Source organism: Xiphophorus maculatus, chromosome 4 (genome assembly GCF_002775205.1).
Source record: "Xiphophorus maculatus strain JP 163 A chromosome 4, X_maculatus-5.0-male, whole genome shotgun sequence".
Lineage (NCBI taxonomy): Eukaryota > Metazoa > Chordata > Actinopteri > Cyprinodontiformes > Poeciliidae > Xiphophorus > Xiphophorus maculatus.
In genome coordinates, this window is record NC_036446.1 from 2,314,562 (window position 1) to 2,330,822 (window position 16,261).

A 16,261-nucleotide genomic window follows, 5' to 3' on the forward strand; every position below is an offset into this window, starting at 1 on the left:
ATGCTTTTATTTCACAGTTAGGGATTTGTGAAACTTTTACTTGTTAAGTTAAAAAGGATATTCTATGAAATATTGCATATCATATCTAATTCCATAATTAGTAGAAGCAGAATTTTGCATGTGTTGGTATAAGACGTTAGCATCAGCTTCTGTTACATACTGTGTTTGTCATAGTGCTTCAGCTTTAGCATAGCTGATGCTTTAAGATTAGCACAAATAACTTTTAGCTAGCACCACTGAAAAAAACTGAAAAGATCAGTAAAACGGGGAAAATCATGCCCGCACTTCAGATGAGTTAAAGTTGGATTGATTTTGTGTTAGCTGTTTGTTTTTGAAAAGCTACAAATTAATATTTTTCCCCTGACTGAGCTTCCCTGGGTGTGTTTGGATCTGCGTAGAGCAGAAGAATTGGGGGCTCATCCGGGACGAGAACATGTAAATGGTGTCAAAATTGTCTCTCAGGGGCAGATATAATTTTATTTGAAGTTAGCGCTTTAGCATTAGCTTGCACTAAATCCTGCACTGGCATAGTGCTTTAGCAGAGCTGATGCTTTAGGATTAGTACAAGTAACGTTTTAGCTAGCTGTGCGCACCACTACCAAAAAATGAAGATATCGATATTGGGGAAAAATTATCAGAGCACTTCAGATCATTTAAAGTTGGTAATATTGGTAATACTTGATAATATTTTAGCGGTTTATGTTTCTGAAAAGTTACAAATTTATGTTTTATCCTCTGACAGATTCATTTCATGTGGAGCAGCAGAATTGGACGGCTCATCCAGGATGAGAACATGTAAGCTGTGCCAAAATTACATTTTTGCTCGAGGCTTGTAGTCTTTCAAGGGCAAATATAATTTGAACAGAAGTTAGCGCTTTAGCATTAGCTGCCACAAATACGGGTGTTGGTATAGCTAATGCTACTGTGTTGGTATAGCACTTTAGCATTAGCTTTCATTGAATACTGTGTTAGTATAGTATATAGCAGAATTGGGGGCTCGTCCGGGACTTGTAGAAACCTGAAGTATACCAGACTGAAGCAATAACCACACCAAGCCTGTTAATTTCAAACATTATATTATTTTCTCCACGTTGACTTTGAAACAACCTCATAAACCAAAGAGTAAGAAAGAGCATGCTCGGGCATGCAATGATGTCACAACATGATGATGCCACCGGGTGCGAAGTATAAAACATACAGTAGCAGAATTTGTTCTTCGTATCATTCAGAAACTCGGGGACGTCTCGGTACCCGCTGAGAGGTAAAAGCTAGCGTTAATTTTACACCGCCCTCTGCGCCCAGCTCTGCCCCGCCGAGAGGGGAAGAGCTCACAGACCGACACCAGATTGAGCAGGCTAAACAAACATGCTGGAAGGAAGTAAATAAATAAATATATAATTAAAATAAATACATATAAATCTCATAAGGACCAGAGTGTGTCTGAAAATGACACGACGTGACTAGTCCAAAAAGAGGAGGGGGTGGCGAGGAGAGAGAGACAAAACAGTGCATGCCATTTTAGGATAAAGACGGGAGGCGGAGCTCTCCTCTAAGCCCCGCCCACTTTTAGTGTTTTTTTTTTTTTTTTTTTTTGTTTGTTTGTTTTTTTAAATCACGGTCCGGTTAGAAATTAACATCTCAGAAGGGGAATGAATAAATACGAGGCACTCAGCATTCTCTCTGTCTTGCAAACTGCAAAAAGTAACAAATTCGGATAATAATGACACATCGACATATATATTAGAATTAGTGGTTATAACATAACAGTCTCCAGGCTGTACAAAGGGGCTGAAACCTCCTCGGTTACTTTATTCTCTGCGTGCTGATGCGTGTGTGTCGGGGTGTGTGTGTGTGTGTGTGTGTTTGGAAGTATAAATCCCACCCACTTTTATCCTTTGTCGTAAATTCAGGCGTGTGCTTGCGTCCGATTCGGGGGAATCAAAACGCGAATGATGGATGAAATGGGGGGAGAGGGCGGAACCGAGTCGATTTAAAGGGATAGAAACACAGCCTCATGCAACGGCTGAAAACAAAAAGATGATGACAGAGCCCTTTAAAATGAATCTACTCTTGCAGCATAGTTTTGTACGTAGCGCATAGTGCCGATAGACTGGAGAGGGGAGGAAGGCGTTAAAGGATGGAGAGTGAGCCATGCTCTTGGCTAGCACGATAGTCATGGTAACCAAGAAACAAGGGTTGCTATATTCTCGTGTAGACCGGCGCCACCTTGAGTCCGTCGGCGATGGACACCCATGCATGTCCCGGTTATTAAAGCTGCTCTGTTGACTCAAAAAGCGTCTTCCTCCTCGTGTTTGCAAGCTCAAAACAAGCATCTGGAAAAAACTGGGAGGAGAAAACCGAAACAGGGAGAGACCAACGATAGAAAGGCTCTGCTGCGTCCGGTCCATCTCAGTTAGTAATAATATAATATACCGTAGTCATCAATAAATCTTAGATTATAACTGCATAATGTTTAAATAAAGAAGTGGATGAAAAGAATGGCTACTCCAATATTGAGTAAAATGACCAAAACCACCAGAATAGAGCTGGAGCCCTAAAAGACAAAACAAGAGAAGAAGAAACAATTAGTTCACCTTGGTTTTGGGATTTAACAGAATAAATATTGTTGTTACATTTTCCAGGAACAGAAATAAGGTTTTAATTTTTTTCCCCAAAAATTGTTGGATGAATCTGTGATTATTTTATTATGTGATTAAATGGGCAAATAATTTTGATTTGTATTCAGTATATATTAAATATTTCAAACATATTTAAAATTAGATAAATATTTGAATAATTTAGCCCTTGTTATGGAAAGCAGGTCGGCCATCTTGATGCAACAGAAAACTGTAGTTCTGAAGAAAATGGCTGCATAATTAATGAATCTAAAAGTTGCAGGGCAGTGGCTCTCAATAATGGTAGATTATGTAACACAGCAGGTTTGGCGTTAACCTGAGGGAAGAGGACTCACTGAGTTTGATTTGAGAGCCAGATGCTCTCCTTCCTGCTCCAGAGTGATGGGCTGAGACTTTAGGGGCGGGGAGAGGGTGAGGTCCCTGTGCAGCGGCCACTCCTCCAGCTCCGGCCCCACATTCAGGTTCTCCAGCATCTGCACAGAGTCCGTGGAACCCTCCCGGACCGGCCGAAGGCCCCGCGACCGCAGCCGGTTGTTCTTGGGCGCCGGCGACTCCGGACAGTGCAGCCTCATGTCGACGGTGTAGTCGTTCATCCGCTCCTCGTCCCGCTCTGTGAGGCGGGAGTGGGCGGGGCTCCAGCGCAGCGTGCTTTCGGCCTTCCACCCCCCGCCGAGGCCGTCCGGCCGCTGGTCGATGACGGCTTGCTCCGTCAGCTTGTGGTTGGAGGGGTTGTGCTGCTTCGGATGGTGATTGGAGTAGACATGCTCTCGGGCGTTGGTGCTGGAAGAAACGTGGTCCTTTGCGTGGTGATTGGAGGAGATATAGTCCTGGGGCTTGTGATTGGAAGAAGCATGCTCAGAAGTCTTGTGATTGGATATGTTGTGTTCAAAGGCCTTGTGATTGGATAAGATGTGGACCTGCGGCTTGTAGTTGGAAGAGGCGTGCTCACAGGCCTTGTGATTGGTGGAGGAATGATCCCATGTCTTGTGATTGGACGACGAGTACTCCCTCGACTTGTGATTGGAGCTGGCATGCTTGGACGGCTTCTGGTTGGGCAGGGAGTGCTCCCACGCCCGGTAGTCCCGCGGCTTGTGATTGGACGAGGGTTTCTCCCGGGGTTTGTGATTGGACAGAGGGGCTTGCTCGTGACCGTTGATCTGGGTCTCCTGCTCCTCCAGGAGAGACGGCGTGGTTGAGCGGCTGCTGCCTCCACGCTCTGCGTACGCGTCGTCAGTCCAACTGTTGGCACTGGGCCTCGACAGGTCCACCCCACGCCCCTCTACCAACACCTGAATTTCAGCCCCGCCCTGATCGTCCACTGCGCTCTGCCGCATGAAGCAGGCGTTTCTGGGCCGGTGGACGTGCTTCTGCGGGCTGCGAGGGGGCGAGGTGGGGACGCTCAGCACGGGGCTGAGATCAGGTGTTGTTACAGGCGGCGTGGTGTCCGGAGTGCACAGCTCTGGACTGTCTGTTCCCGTGGAGATGACCTCGTGGTCTTTGTCCTTGGCGTCCTGGTGTTTGAGCGTCTGACATTCGAGCCCTAGGAGAGCAGGAGAGCGGGACCGGTGAATTAATTTGGCAAAGATCCACAGTGAAACCCACAGAGAGAAGGTGTTTGAGTGCTACTGACATGCAGGGAAGCAAAGAGGTGATGAGCTGCAACAAAATGAACCTTATGTTACTGATATTTATAGGAGTGTAACAGCAAACTGCTAAATTGCTCAAGAAATTTAAAAGAGGCCAGCCAAAGTGTCAGTAAAAACCTAACCAACGCTAAAGTTAGCTAAAATGTAGCCTGCAGCATGTGGGGTAACACCAACACGTTGATTAACATGGACTTACTCCATTTGTTATACAACCAATATTGTGAAAGCTAAAATTAGCTTCATTGCTATCAATGCTACAGTTATCTTAAATGCTAACTGCAGCATTTAAGCTACAGTTAGCTTAAATGCTGTCAGTAGTTTGTGGGGAAACTCTTCAAACTAAATATTTAGCTTGCTTACTAAACAATTAGTTTAGAACTATATATTTATTTAGGAAGCTAAATTTGTAGCTCCATGCTAAAGATTTAGTTAGCAAGCTAACTATTTAGCTTTTTAGCTAAATATTTAGTTTGTGTCTAAATACTTTGCTTGCTACATAAATATTTAGTTTGTAGATACTAAATATTTTTGTTTTGAGCTAAATATTTACTTAGAAAGATTATTATTTAGCTTGTTAACTAAATATCTAGTTTGGAGCTGCTAAATATTAAATTAGAGTTAATAATTTAGTCCAAATTATTATTTTTGATTTATACATTTATTTAGCAAGCTAAATATTTAGCCCCAAACTAAATATTTAGTAGGTCCAAACCGAATGAACAAGTTGAAAATATAACTATAAATTTGAAATTAAAATAAAAATATGATTCAACAAACATTTCACTTCTTTACCTTCTTGACTATTTTCTCAAATTTGCCTCAAACAGCAACACAGCTGAGCTTGTGTTTGAACTCCACTAATTTCTGATCAATTTCTGATCACACACTGTGGATCATATTAAAAGCAATTTTCTGACATCCATCAGTCAGAGTTATAACCAAAAATGTATAATTTGGCTGAATTTAATTCCATAAACTTAAGGTGTTCAGGGCATGCAGCAGGTTACTGCAGCAGTTCTGATGAATGAAGGAACCAGCGCCGGTCCAGCTGCGTTTGGTTTCTCACCGTTGCCATAGATATGAAACGAGGGCGAGAGCTCTTTGGCAGTTATCCGGGCCAGTCGGCCCTCCTCCATCGCTTTCTGCGCCACCCTTTCAGCGGCCTCCGCCTTCCCACGGGCGTGGCTCATCCTGACCCAGACAGGGAGACACAGGAATAAAGGTCAGCTCCTCCAACGCCACCAGATCTACGGAGTTCATGCTGTTATTTATCATCAGCCTTTTGGACCAGAAGTTCTTATAATCCGTATTTCATCCAGTAATCGTACTAGCAAATTAAGACACGGAGACAGTAAGAGGGCTGAAACAATTAATTGCTGAGTGGATTATTAAAATCGTCAACTAAATTAGCAATTGATTAATTATTAAATCAAGTACATAGAATCAATTAAAAAGCAATTTTCTGAAAGAACATATCCAGAGCAGTAATTAAACAAAATAGCACTTTAAAAAAAACAAAACTCTTTTTGTCAGTAAATATGTTCTACCCACATAGCTTGCTAACTAAATATTTAGTTTGCAAGCTAAACATTTATAATTAAATAGTTCGAAGTGCTTTACACAATAAAAACACAGTCATAAAAAAACACCTCACTGTAAAGCAGTAAAAATTTAATTTTGTCATCTATGATGTTTCAAAAGCAACTCCAACCAGGTGGGTTTTCAGTCTAGATTTAAAGAAACTCAGTGTTTCGGCTGCTCTGCAGTTTTCTGGAAGTTTGTTCCAGATTTGTGGCATATAGAAGCTGAATGCTGCTTCTCCATGTTCTGGGTCTGCTCTCCATTCAGAACCAAAGCCAGAAGACCTGAGGCATCTGGTTCTGGTTGATCCAGACGTGAGTGTTCTGCAGTTTTGGGATATTTGGTTCCGTCTTACCGTGACATGGCGATCTCGGCCTTCTGCTTGGCGATCTCGGCGGCCTTCTCGGCGGCCTCCACCGCCCGGTCCACCTTCTCCCGGATCTTACTGGCCCTCAGTGGGATCAGGTTCTTCCGCTTCCCGCTCACCAGGACGTTCTGCTTGTACTTCCCTTCCTCCTTGGTGCCGTCGGGGAACGTGGTGCAGCCGTACCCGTGCCGCTTGTTGGCGCCCCACTCCCCGGCGTATTGCAGCCCGTCGGAGCGCCGGCTCACGCCCCAGCCGGCCCGCTGGTCGCTGCGCCACTCCCCGGCGTACATTTCGGTGACCGTGGCATCCACCGGGGCGCCCTGCTCGCTCTCGCTGGCGTTTGAGTGGATGTCGGAGGCGGCGGAGCTGACCGTGCTCATGCCGGCCTCGCTGCAGAACGAGCTCTGTTTGCTCAGCTGGCTGGCCAGGGAGCTTTTGGACTCGGACCGCCGCAGCTTCAGCCCGCTCAGGATGGATTGCCGGAACCGACCCTTCCTCTTGCGTTGCCGGTCCGCTTCGCTCGGCGTCGTCAGGGCGAACCCGCCTCGGCCCACCGGGCTCCCCGCCAGCCCGGCCACCACGCCGTCCGTGGGCGTGGTGGTGACGCCGTCCTCCAGGGCGGCCGGCGGCCCCTGGCTGTGCTCGGAGCGGAGGGAGTTTATGGAAGTCCTCAGAGGGAAGAGGATGACGGCGGCCATGCCGTACGGGACGCTCTGCCGGACGCCGTAACCATGGCGCATCCCGGCCAGCCACTGGCCCTGATAGGTTCCTGAGACAAAAACAAGTCAGTTTCAGATGACGATACGTCACCATGTCTCCATTAACCATGAAATATTTAGTTCCCACAAGACTGAACCGCCATCTTGGTAGGCAGAGCACCAACCAACAAAAAGAAAGTATCTTGACACTTTTTACCAATGTGCGTCAGAAAGATACATGAACAAAATGGCTGCTGTCGGGATTGACAGACGGAGAATGGAAACATGTCAGACGATATGGAGAAGCTGCCTCCGATCTCATCCTACGACACAGTTCACTAGTTACTGAAGAGTGAGATCAATGGACGCAAACAATCAATGTTTAAACGGCGTACAAACTGTTCAGGTGAATAACAAGGTTCTGGTGTTTAGAGTAAGTACATGTAGTAACAAACACAAAGGCTATATGTCTGTCTTAGCTAGCAGATAAAAGCTACATTAGCTAAGCTAACATTGCAAGATCAGCAGTAAATACTACAGTAAATATCTGATATTTATCTAAGTATTACACGGAGGAGGGCAGAGTGCTCAGAAACTGACCGAGTAATAGTTGTAATGTACTTATATCGATTATAAGTATAATCGTATATAATATATAAGTGTTATAACAAGGTGAGAGCTAGTGCTAAGCTTGTAGTTTAATGTTGTCATAGCAACTCAATTGCAACTGCCTACCAACATGGCTGTCAGTTACAAAGTTCCCAGAAGCATGATGTCACGAGAACTGTGTATTGGAACTAATTTTAATCTAATAATCCATTAATCCACAATTAGAAAAAAAAGAAATTTCTCAACTTTAAAAGTTAAAACTTTGTTGGAAAAAAATCTGAAGTTTTGTAAAGAATCTCAGGAAGTTTCTTTTAAAAAAAAACATCTGAGTTTGAAAAGTCAAAAATTTGCAAGAAAACATAGCAAATTTTTAGATTAATTCCAGAAACTTTCTAGAAAAAATGGAAAATTTTTGAGTGTCAAAAGTTGAACATTTTTGACTTTTAGTCTCTGAATATTTCTGAGATTAATGTCAAAGTTTTATTTTATTTTTTTGTCAGAAATGTACTTTTTTTTCTGTCTATAATGGCCTAACATGCAGTTACACATTAAAAACAGCTGAAATGTCAAACGATGAAAACGTTTCCGCCTTCCTCCCCCCTCCTGAGCCTCTGACTGTCTCCAGATGAGTTTCTGTTTTCATTTTCCAGGTTTTGATGTTTCCGGACAGGAAGTGGCGTTAAACTCTCAGCCCGTCAGCTAAACTCACTTCGGCTCCTGCTGATGAAGTTTGTTTTTTCAGACCCGTTTCAGCGTCTGACGCCTCTTCCTTCAGGAACTGAGACTTCAGCTCCGCCTGACTCAGAGATAAAACTAACCAATCAGGCAAAAAGACTGAAGCCACAGCTGATTGGGCGATTCTTTTGATTTTGAATATTTAGTCTGCAAAAAACCTTTATTTTTTAATGTTTCTTGCTCTGTAATTTACTTTTAGTTTGTTATTTTTTAAGTCAACTCCCTGTAATAATTCCTTTTGTCCTTTCTGAACTCAAAACTTGTTGCAAATTTCAACATTTTCATAATTTACTTTTTTTTTCTAATAATGACACTGAAATTTAATTGATTTGAATGAATTTGGACGAAACTTGATTCAACACATCTGGTACATATTGGACCCTTTTTTAAGGTGCATAAATATATTTCTAATTTTATTTGGAAAAAATACATATGTTTAGCTTCCTAACTAAACAGTTATTTATTTATTTCAAACAGACAAAAGTAAAATTAAGAAAGAAGATAAAGAAAATAACAAATTATCATTCCCAAGTGACATTTTATATTATCTGTTCGAAAAGGAGCAGGTAGAAGATACAAGATCTTATTATGTCCTGCCCCTTTCATACTCATCAACTTATAATCAATTAAATGTCGAAACACCAGAAAGACATAAATTATTTCCACCTTACATTATATTTAAATCTCACATTCTCATCTTTAGATGTACAATTATTTGTACATCTAATAATTGTACATCTAGTTGTGCGATATAAATAGCATAAACAGAAATAGTATTTATGGACTTTAAAACACTCATCTTATATAACACATTTCCCAATAAGCTCCTTTTTAAACTGTTTTTAAGCTGGTTTATATTTGTACTTTTTCTGAACTCCTCATTTAATCCATTCTATATATTTACTCCACACACCGATAAACAAAAACTCTTTTTGGTTGTTCTTTGTTGTTTAAGTAACAAGCTAAACATTGAGTGTGTAAGCTAAAAATTTTTGCTTGCTACTTAAGTATTTAGTTTGGAAATTTGACATTTAAAAATAAATGAATAAAATGGCAACCAAAACAAAGCCTAGCACTAGCAGAAAAAATGGCTTCTGGTTTTTAATCAAAGACAAAAGAGAAATCCTCCAATCGCTAAAATTTGATGCACCTCTGCTTTTTCTATACATTTAATGTAGCAGGAGATTTTTGTGTCGTTTCCTTCAGTGGTTCTTGGCGCAGCGCCCCCACAGGCGAGGAGGGGAACAGGTTGCTCAAAGGGTTTCGTTGGTTTGACTCAGAGTAATGTCAAGCACGGCATTGCAGATGCAAAAGAAGGGAGAGTACATTTCCACCAAAACACTCCGAATTTTGAAATTTATCTCAGAAACTGTCTAGAAAAAACAAAGAAATTTCTGAGATAAAATAGTCAAAGATATAATAGAAACAAAGAAGGGGTGAATTTCCTCCAAAAAAAAGATATTGGAGATAATTTTTTAATTTTATCTCAGAAACTTTCTAGAAAAGACAAGGAACTTTTTCAAAATGGAAAACTTTTGGTTTTTAAGTTTCAAAATTGTCAAATTTTTAATTTCTGAAACTCAGAAATTTCCTTGTTTTTTCTTGAAAGTTTCTCAGATTAAGTTTCTTGGCAGACATTTTTAACTTTTCAAACTCAGTAATTTTCTCTTTTTCTAAAAAGATTTTGGGGGGCGAGGGAGAAATTTACTGATCTTTTATTTTCTATCTACAATGACTTCGGACTATGAGGTGGGAAAATATAAAATTTGTTTTTAAGTACCGCTGGTTTAAAAGTTGCTTTGTTTTTAAACCTGCAGCTGAGGAAAAAAACGGCGTAATTTAATCTCAATCTCATTCAGATTAACGAGGAGCAGCCTCTGCACCGTCCGGCCAACATTACAACCCCCAGAAGTCTGGAGACAAAAACGAAACAAAACGAAGGAGAGAGCCAATCAGGGAGCAGCGGCGTCTCCGGTGACCCGCTGTCTCCTCGTTACCACGGCGACCTCGCATCGCAGGGCGCGGGGACAGGAGGGACAGGAGCGATGATGTGCTGTGAAAAGTTTAAACCGGAGGGATGAAAACAGAAGGTTTCTAATGTTATCCTGTATTTATTGTTCTCTGATAATCTGAGGTGTTTTTTTTGCTTTTCTCTTAATTTTTAATCTCTTATCACATCATTTTGTTTCCTTCTTGGTCTTTTCGTTACTTTGCATTTTTGATTGGTTTTGTAGTCGTTTCAAAATTTTTCTCTCATTTCACTTAACAATTTTAAGAAGTAATTTTGCATATTTTTGTGCTGCTTTAAAAAAAAAAGCAAAAGTCAGAGGTGAATTTCAGAAGTTTTATTATGCTATCAAGTACAAAAACAAACAACTAACTGAATAACTAAAGCACAGATGCACCGATTACGCTTTTTATATCCAATGTAATTTTTTCTCACTTGCCGTTTCTGATTTTGGCTGTTTCCATTTTGATTTTCTTGTCAAAATAAAACATAAAATGTGCTGCATGTTATTTAATTGAGGTTAACGTTTTGATTCCAACAGAAAATGAAGGAATTACAGAGTAAATACTATTTAAACGTCATGAGCCAAATCTTTATCTGATTTTTACTGCATGTTAAAAGAAAACAAAAGCAGAAGGAGTAAGTACTTAGTTTTGAGGCATTTAATGTAAATCAGGGAAAAATGCTCAACATTTCTCATTTTAATTAGTTTTTAGTTTTTGTGTTGGAGTTGCTACTTCAATATACTAAATTATGACTTTATTCTGGAAATATTAAGATTTTATACTCATTATTTAGAACAAGGGTGTTCAATGTGGGGTTCAGGGGCCATTTGTGGACCTTGGACTGAGTGTGTGTGGCCTCACCCAATCACAATTCAAGAATTAATTGAATCAACTAGAAAAAAATATAACTTTAAAAGTAAAACCTACTTACAAAGATGTTAGCTGTAACACAAAGTGGCCATCTTTTCCAACATTTCTGGTTTTATTCTGTTGTCATGGCAACTAGGACCACATCTATTGACTTTTACTCTAATGTACGACTTGCTGCCCAAATCTGATTTTAATTGCTAAAAGCAGCAGGACTGACCTGGATTCTGTTTTTATCTCTGAGAATAAACAAAATATTTTTCTGTTTTCTTCAACGGCGCTCAAAATAATGAGCATTCCTTTCATTTAAAGGGACGGGATTATGTAAAATCAACTCTTTTGAGCTTTTCATAATGTTTCAATATTATTCGCTCATCAAAAACATACCTGGAGTGTTGCTTTAATTCTGTCATGCGTGTTTGAGAAAAACTTTAATCTCCATGGCAACCATTCAGCTGTACAACTGGGTGGACTTAGCTCCGCCTTTGAGGCGCAGCTCCTCCCCCTCTGAGCTCCGTCAGACTAGCCACCAACATTTAGCTCATTACAGGACCGACTTCTCAGTGACGCTGGGAAAAACGTTATCAAAGGGTTAATAGAGGAGCCATGTTGTGACAACTTCCTGAAGGCGGAGCTTCAGAAAGAGCAGGAGCTTCTTAAAGAGACAGAGACCCAATTTCAGGGCTTTAATTTGGTTGTAAATTTCTCTTGAGTCAGATTTGATATATAAAGCATTTTTATAACAATTGAATGTAATATTATTACTTGATTGTGCTATAACATGTCAGAATATGTCTGGAAAATACATAATACTGCCTTTTTAAAAAAGAAAAACGTGCAAAAATTCCATTAATACAAGAAAACAGATTATTTGTTTAGTTCCAATAGTTTATGCTTAGTTTATTATTGAGTAGTTAATAAATAAAATCACATTATATCACATTATATGTGGTTTTTGGCCTGCAAGAACCAGAACCTGGAGTCCCACATCCCAGAACCCACATTCCTGAAGGTTTGGACTGAATTTCAGAGTTTTCTATTTCTACGGCAGAACGTTGGTCTGGTTAAAAAATGTTTCAACAGCCCGACTCTGAAAGTGGAGCGACTTGCTTACTCTGCTGCTGCTGTAACACATCTCCAAAGCAGGCTACATAAATAACATGTAGGTCACTTCCACATGCACTGAATTCATATGATTCGGGTTTTTTTTTTTGTTGTGTCACAATCCTTAATTTTAATTAATATTTTTTTTAATTGTACAAAAAAAACAAGATGGGTATCAGCCCAGAAAACCTGATTGGTGAAAATATGTTCATATTTTCATATTCAAGTTTCAAAGTGACTAAAATAATAGACTGGAATCGGAAAACCAGTTCCAGTCAGAATAAGTCTGATGGGTGCATCTCAACTTCACTTGTTTTTTAATTTGGAATCGGTCAAAACATTAGATTGGTAAAAAAATAAAGAAATAAAATTGATCTTTTCATAAAAGCAAAATTGTTATTGGTCCGTTGCAAACATGTTAATATTTTCTCCTGAAGGGTCTCAGTCCTTAATAAACTAGAATCGGTCAAAACTAGAAAGTCACTTTCAGTCTGATTGGTGAATTTTTATTCATTTAATTAATTTTATTAATTAAATTTTATTTTAATTTTAATTATTATTTTTTTATTTTTATTGTGTCTCAAACTTTTTAAAAAAATTGTAATTCTTAAAAAAACAGAAAACAGGAATTGGCATAGAAAATCCTGATTGGTACAAATATGTTAAAGGGGCGGCATTCTGTTCTTTCCAGGTATATAGTGCCACTTGATAGCACAATCTAGTAACTATGCTACCTTCAGTTGTTATAAAATGCTGGATTCATCAAATGTGACTTACAACAAAATTTGAATTTGTAATTTCACGCCTTGAATTTGGCCTCTGTCTCTTTAAAAACCCCACCATCAGGAAGTCATCCCAACATGGCTCCTCTATTAACCCTTTAACAACATTTTTACCAGTGTTGCTCTGAGAAGCAGCTCCTATAATGAGCTCTGCAGTTCCACCAGGTGTTGGCTGATTGCTGCTGGCTAGTCTGAAGGAGCTGGGTGGGGGAGGAGTTAAGTCTCAAAGGCGGGGCTAGGTCCACTCAGGCGTTTTGCATAGCTGAAAGGTTGGCAAACACGCCAGGTATGTTTTAAATGAGGGAATAAAATTAAAACAAAAAATGTGAAAGTTAGTTTCACATAAAACTGCCTCTTTAATATTTTCTCGTTTCCCTAAAATAAAGCAGAATCGGTGAAACCTGGAAACCGTTTCAGCGTGAATAAATAAGCAGGAAACCTTTTCTAACCTCTGTGACCCCACACATCGTCCCTCAGGTGTGACCCTTACCTCCGTCGGAGTATGTCTCCGTGCCGTAGCCGTCCTGCAGCCCGTTGCTCCACGTCCCCTCATAGCGGGCCCCGCTGGCCGTGCTCTCCAGCTGCCCGTAGCGGCCCTTGAAGCCCTGGGTCCACTCCCCCCTGTACTCCCAGCGGCCCTTGCTCTCCACGCCGACGCCGTGCCGCTTGCCCTGCGCCCAGGTGCCCTGGTAGTTGTTCCCACTGGGCCAGGTGTAGACGCCCAGCACCTCGAAGCCGTGGCTCCAGGCGCCGGCGTACTCGCCCTGGCCCTGGGGCCCCGTGCAAACCCCCCGGCCGTGGGCCTTTCCCTGCTCCCACCCCCCGCAGTACGACCCCCCATCATCAAAGTCAAACCTGCCTCCAGTGGACATGCATGAAACAGGTTTAGGCAAAAACGTAGAATGTGAGGAAAAGCTGGAGCGACTGCTTCAGTCAGAGGGAATTTGGAGGGAGGTGTGGATCAGACAGCAGGAGCCTCAATAACTCGCCTTCTTGGGGCTCAGGATGTAAAAGCGATTTCACGGTGTTCAGTCCACTTTCATCCAGCTGTAGTAGGTCCACTTTGTGGAGGTGTGAATGCCTAGGCGGACCAAAAAAGGGGAGAATAAAAAAACTAGTACGCCTACAAACTTTGGTCTCGGTTTAGTTCTGTGAACTCCAGTCTGCCTAAAAACTTCTGTTGAAATTAACTTTAGTCCACTGTTAAAACTTCCGTCTTGCTTCGGTTGAAATGAAGCCTAGTTCGCCTAAAAACTGAGATCTCAGTTCGGTTGACATGAACTCTGGTGCTGTTCGAATGCATATGTGAACGCCAAGCGGACCGGAGACCTGAAGTGAACTATAGCGCGGAGCATTCTGGGTAAATACAACCAAAACAAACGCGTTAGCCTAGCGCTAGCCAGAGAAATGGCCCCTGGTTACACTCTAAAAGAGAAATCCTTCAACCGCTAAAATCTGACGAAACTCCATTTTTGTTCACATTTCCTGTAGAAGGAAGTTGCGCTCAGCGTCTTCTTCGGGTCCCTCAGGGATTCTTGGTGCGGCGCCCCCACCGGCGAGGAGGGGAACAGGTTGCTCAGCCTGAAAACGAACCGCAGCAGCTGAAAAATATTAGAAATGTTCCAGTTTTGGTCCCGAACCGAGCCCAGCCTACCGGACTACCAGGTGTGGAAACACCCAGGACTCGGCGGAGAGATGAAGGCTCCCTGCATGCCTCTTTCTCCTCCTCTTCCTCCTCCTCCTCTTCTTCCTCCTCCACCTTCCTGCTCCTCCAGACAAGCGAGGCCTATAGGCGTTCAAACCGAGCCACCTCACTCCGACATTAGAGCATCTTCACCTCCCTGCCGCACCGAGCCGGATGCGGGGCCGGGATGCGGGAGCGCCATTAAACTCACCGACACGCACACAGCAACACAGTGGCCTCAGAGACCCTCATCCATCACAAACAGACTCAGCCTGTAAAAACCTCTCTGATGGTGAGGATGAGGATGCAGGTGCGGCGGCTCTTCCTCCTCCTCCTCTTCCTCCTCTTCGTGTTTCCCAAAAATCCTGAATGTTGTTGTAAAATCCCAGAAAGCTCCCGCTGGTTTGAAGGCCTTTCTGTCGCTGGCTCTGTAAAATCTGCTCATTACAGGACTGTTCCACCCCAGCCGATACCCCTCCCCCACCAACACACACACACACACACCGACACACACACTCCTCCTGGTGGCTCTTAAAGAGATAGAGACAGAAGGATGGTGCAAATAGCTGCATGTACGGAGCTCGCTGCTCTTTTCCTTTGGGGATACAGACTGCTTCTCCTAATTATCCAGCCTCATTTCACTCCTCCTCCTCCTCCTCCTCTTCATCCCAGCCCGCAAATCTGGTCACTCAGCAATCTGTTTTCCTGATAACTGGAGTTTGGTTGCGACCAAGAATTAGGTAAAGGCTTACAAAACAATTGAATTACGAGAATAAAATCATGAAATTACCAGAATAAAGTAGTAATAATATGAGGATAAAGTACTATTATAAGAATTACAAAGTTATAATGTTATGAAAATAAAGTCGTAATTTATTCTCAATTATTCTCATATTTCGAAAATAAAGTCGTAAAATTGCGAGAATAAACTCGAACAACAACCAAAACTAGACATAAAATTACCAGAAAAATATAAGTAATATGAGAATAAAGTAAGAAAATGATCATAATAAAGTCGATTTAGTAATACGAGGATAAAGTCATAATATTTAGAGAATAAAGTGGTAAAAGTAAGTTGTAATTAGAGAAAAAAATAGTAATATTACCAGAATAAAGCCGAAGTAATAACACAAAAAAGTCATAAGAATAAAATCGTAGCAAAAAAAAAAAAAAATCAGCATGAGAATATTATCAGTTTGAAAATAATCAATACATTATAATTTCTCTGGCGTTAAAACATTATTTTCTTACTTGAAAAACCAAACTTCACAATATGTTCTTCATTTCTCATTTTACCTGTTGAAAATAATCTGGTTTTGATCAGTTGGATGATTTTGTTGAAGAGAGAAAAAACAAAGAAAGAAACAAAGACAAGATCCGCAAAGTGATGGAGACCAACTGATACTGAGCTGCTTCTGAGCTGCAGGTGTAGAAAAATAAAACAAATAAACCTCCAGAAACAGGAGAGGAGGTAAACACAGTGGGGTTTTTTATTTAAAAGGGTAAATGAATAACGGCGATGACGTCACTGCGTTCACA

At 41.4% G+C, this 16,261-nt stretch overlaps 1 protein-coding gene across 1 annotated transcript; it reads right to left on the reverse strand.

Annotated features, from left to right (window-relative positions):
* Positions 1-1,059: 1,059 nt before the first annotated feature.
* LOC102220700 (junctophilin-3-like) lies at positions 1,060-15,315 on the reverse strand. Its single transcript, XM_005808100.2, has 5 exons — positions 13,529-15,315; positions 6,219-6,999; positions 5,349-5,473; positions 2,972-4,176; positions 1,060-2,554 (listed from the first exon to the last, which is right to left on the reverse strand). Exons 1-5 carry the CDS (start codon positions 13,908-13,910, stop codon positions 2,474-2,476), a joined length of 2,574 nt encoding a protein of 857 aa, XP_005808157.2. The 5' UTR covers positions 13,911-15,315; the 3' UTR covers positions 1,060-2,473.
* Positions 15,316-16,261: the final 946 nt, after the last annotated feature.

What these genes read in the sequence shown, in the direction of transcription:
- LOC102220700 (XM_005808100.2), bottom strand. Translation starts at nt 13,910, where the DNA reads ATGTCCACTGGAGGCAGGTTTGACTTTGATGATGGGGGGTCGTACTGC. An exon ending in GGAGACATACTCCGACGGAG is followed by an intron (nt 7,000 to 13,528) that starts GTAAGGGTCACA and finishes TTTTTGTCTCAG; the next exon opens with GAACCTATCAGGGCCAGTGG. An exon ending in TGGCTCTCAAATCAAACTCA is followed by an intron (nt 2,555 to 2,971) that starts GTGAGTCCTCTT and finishes TTTGTCTTTTAG; the next exon opens with GGCTCCAGCTCTATTCTGGT.